This window comes from Camelina sativa, chromosome 8, assembly GCF_000633955.1.
Source record: "Camelina sativa cultivar DH55 chromosome 8, Cs, whole genome shotgun sequence".
In the NCBI taxonomy this organism is placed as follows: domain Eukaryota; kingdom Viridiplantae; phylum Streptophyta; class Magnoliopsida; order Brassicales; family Brassicaceae; genus Camelina; species Camelina sativa.
This window is the reverse complement of record NC_025692.1, coordinates 22,193,594-22,197,462: the sequence shown is the minus strand read 5'-3', so window position 1 is coordinate 22,197,462 and position 3,869 is coordinate 22,193,594. Positions and strand designations below refer to the sequence as shown.

Here is a 3,869-nt window from a genome sequence, read left to right as displayed (position 1 = left end):
TATCATAGCGTTTTTAAAAACGCTATGATATGTATGGCAGCTATTATAGCTCTTCATATACTAGTGTATATGGAAATACTACCAAAACCCTAAAGTAGTATTTTCAATGTGCTACTAATGTCCATATTTCTTCTTGAAGTGGAACAATCATTCAACATCTTTAGAATTGTAGTTAATTGACTCTTGAACTTCAATGTCATGTTTCTCTGGGTTTTGTTTCGCAATTGGATTATTAAATAATTCTGGTACAGGACCTGGTGCATCCATAGGAGCCTAGTACTAGGAGGCATGTGTGCTACGAGTTGCTCTGGCTCTTTAGCTGTAAGGTAGTTCTTCTGCAACTTTGTTATTCACTTGTTTGCTTGCCCATCTTTCTATAATTGTGGGGGTGCTTTAATCCGGTTGGCTATTATAATTCTGCTACTAGCTTGTAGGTACGGAACTATGCGTGACAATGTTATAAGGTTTGTTTATACTTCCACTGATTTATGCCCCATTGTACAATTCTATGTCTTGATTGTACATCTTGTTATTTGCATTAGTTATCAACTTTCTTTTGAGGACCGATTCTTTAGTTCTTATGGTACTCGGAGCCACACCAAGACCAACAGACAAAACAAGCCTAAGGTCTCTGTTAACAAGTCTGTCCTCGAGGAGTTCTGGACGATGACCAAAGCTGTTGTCAACCAGGTATTACTCATTTTCTAGTTAAGGACCCCAAGTTTAGCAAGTATCGATGGATCCATAAAATTTTACAGTTTATTAAGAAGTTTTTAATTAACTTTTTTTCAAAATTTATAATAAAATAACTTTTAAGCAACTTTCTTAAAAAAAATTGATGGAGAAGCTAATGTTAATTTCAAATTTAGAATGTTATATGATAAAGTATTAATGTTAATTTCATATTTAGCATGGTGTATATGTAACTCGTTATATTGTAAAATAATTTTCACAAATCACACTTATTTGAGTTTTTCTTTCATCTTTTGTCAAAGTCGAATCTTATTTCCATAAAATAACCACATCTAAAATTTTGACTAAAATACTCATAACCTAACTCTGGTTTCTTGTTCTCTCGTAACCGTGATAAATTATCAGTTTGGTTTGGTTATAATATGTAATTTTAATTAAAATAATAATAATGAATAATTAATAAATAAATTAACCGTGATAAATTATCAGTTTGGTTTGGTTATAATATGTAATTTTAATTAAAATAATAATAATGAATAATTAATAAATAAATTAGTTTTTTTTAGTTCAAAGAATATAAGAAATGAAGAATCCAGAAAGCATTACGTGTTCTTCTCACTTTCATTTAATTTTTCAAACCATCGTGTGTGATATTTCCGACGTAGACCTATATTGATTTTATTGTTCGTATTCGATTTTTGAAGAAAATTATCTATTTTTCAGTCTACTGTTTCCACTGTTTTCTTATCACTTTTACTCGATTTTGAAGCCATAGTGTATGAGATTTCCGGTGATTATCCGCATTTAATTTTCGACGACGTCTGATTTCGTCTGTTTATGTTCAAACTCAAATAAGATTATTTTTAGAAACCCTTACGAATCTAAATTTTTTCCACACGAGTTACAACTATGATGCTTTTACTCATAATCCTAACATCTTCCAATTAATCTGGTGTACGTTTTCTTTTATTTTGTATATATATGAAAAACCCGTGTACGTAGTTGTTTTATATTTTTTTTGTGTGTAGATGTATGCAATTCATACGAACATAAATTTCTTGTTTGTTATAAAAACATTAATTGTTTTTTCAAATGTAAGTATGCGATTTGTTTACCTTTTTTCTTTGATTTTTTTTCACTGTAATATTGATTTTGTATACGTGTATGTATGTTACCATTATGAATTTGATGTGCAAATGCAATATTTACAGAATCTGGATCGGATATTCTAAACATTTTGTTGATTTAATTAAGATTTTATAGTATAGAAAATAAAGGTATTCATAACATCTGAAACCGTTATTTAACAATATTACAGCGATGTAGAAACCATATATATATATATATATATATGTTATCATATTGACTCTAATGTACACAACCTCTAAACTGTATACATATACGATCAAATTTACTTAAATGTATGCAACTTCGTAATATTAAACCATATACGTACATGATATTTATTTAAACATAAACAATCCAACTAAAATACTGGATGTCCATGCCTAGGTAAACTAGGATAAATAATTTCCCTTCTAAATGGTTCTTAAATAATTTGGATGGTTGGTTTGTATGTTTATAAAGATACATAGCTGCAAAATATATTTTAAAACGTAAATATTTATGTACACATAAACATAAATATTATTACTGTATACGTACACATAAGTACATGATAAATAGTAATCTCGAATCGTAACAACAAGAGTCAAATTAATTTGTTTTTAATATGGTAAATGATATTTTGTTTTTGTAATAAGATATAGATATATACGACACAAATTTAATTCGTAAGAGAAGTTTTATTCATTATTCATATTAATTTATTATACACTCGTACTACGAGAACAAGATAAGTAGATAGCAATAAGCTAAGCATGCATGCATGCAACGTGAGTGCTTGCTATATTATTATTTGTTAACGGCCACTGCAGTTTCCGATTTAGTGTTGTCGGTTCCTAACGCTACCGCCACCACCAACTCCACCACCACGTCTTCCTCCGCCAACGTTGTTACCTCCACTTCTACCGGTTCTTCCTCCGGCTCCTACGCTACCATTAGCTCCAACACGACCATGTCCACCACGGCGTCCTCCCCCACCGCCACCGCCACCACCACCTACACCTCCCTCTCCACCTTCACCGCCACCACCGCCACCACGTCCACCTCCACGGCCACCTGCACCGCCACGACCTCCTCCACCACCATTGCCTCCATTACCACCAGCACTGCCGCCTTGACCTCCTCCGCCGCCAGCTCCTCCTTCCCCACCACCTCCACTTCCACCACCTGAACCTCCGTCACCACCATTACCGCCTGTACCACCTCCTCCGCTAATTTCACGTCCAACTCCAATGTCATCGCTAGCACCACCTCCAACTCCTATACCATCACCAGCATCTTCTCCTCGAACTCCTATACCATCCCCAGCACTATCACCCTGTTGATGACGTCGGTTTTTGCCACTGCCATGACCATCTGTACTAGATATTTTCCCCAAACCTTGAGTCGACATCAGTAACACCATCACACACGCCACTACCCAACCCCTTCTCACGAACTTCCCCATATTTACACTTTCTCTGTCTCTCTTTATTAATATTCATGCATACACACACAGCTCAATCAGTACTAGCTAGCTATTTGTAGGGCTGGGCAAAATAACCGATAACCAAATAACCGACCGAAACCGAACCGAAAAAAACCAAACCGAACCGAACCGAAATTCTTCAAATATCCGAATGGTTAGTAAAAATCTATATCCAAACTAACTGAAACCGAACCGAACCGAACCGACAATTAAATGGTTAACCAAAATATCCGAAAACCTAGAAGATATCAAATATTATATACTTAATATTATGCAAAACTATAAAATAAACTTAAAATATAAATTATTTCTAGATTCAAAACAATTAAATATTTTAAATAATCAATATATGTAAATGTTATTATTTTGAATTTACAAAGTTAAATACTATTTTGTAAAATTGAATCCATATTTTTCCCTTTTTTGTATTTTTGTTATTGTATATTTGGTTAATTTTGGTTATATTCGGTTAGTTTTGGTTATATTTGGTTTATTTGGTTAATGTTAATATAATTTATGTTAGTTATGGTTATTTATTTAAATAACCAAACCGAAACCGAACCGAAAGAAACCGAACCGAACC

The 3,869-nt window shown here is 33.2% G+C and overlaps 1 protein-coding gene across 1 annotated transcript in view; it reads right to left on the bottom strand.

The window, feature by feature from the left end:
• LOC104707908 (glycine-rich cell wall structural protein-like) overlaps positions 2,479-3,869 on the bottom strand; it is a 7,426-nt gene continuing 6,035 nt past the window's right edge. Inside the window, exon 2 of the mRNA XM_010424361.2 lies at positions 2,479-2,712. Within this exon, the coding sequence (XP_010422663.1) occupies positions 2,639-2,712 (74 nt within the window). The 3' untranslated portion in view covers positions 2,479-2,638. The remainder of the gene's footprint in view (positions 2,713-3,869) is intronic.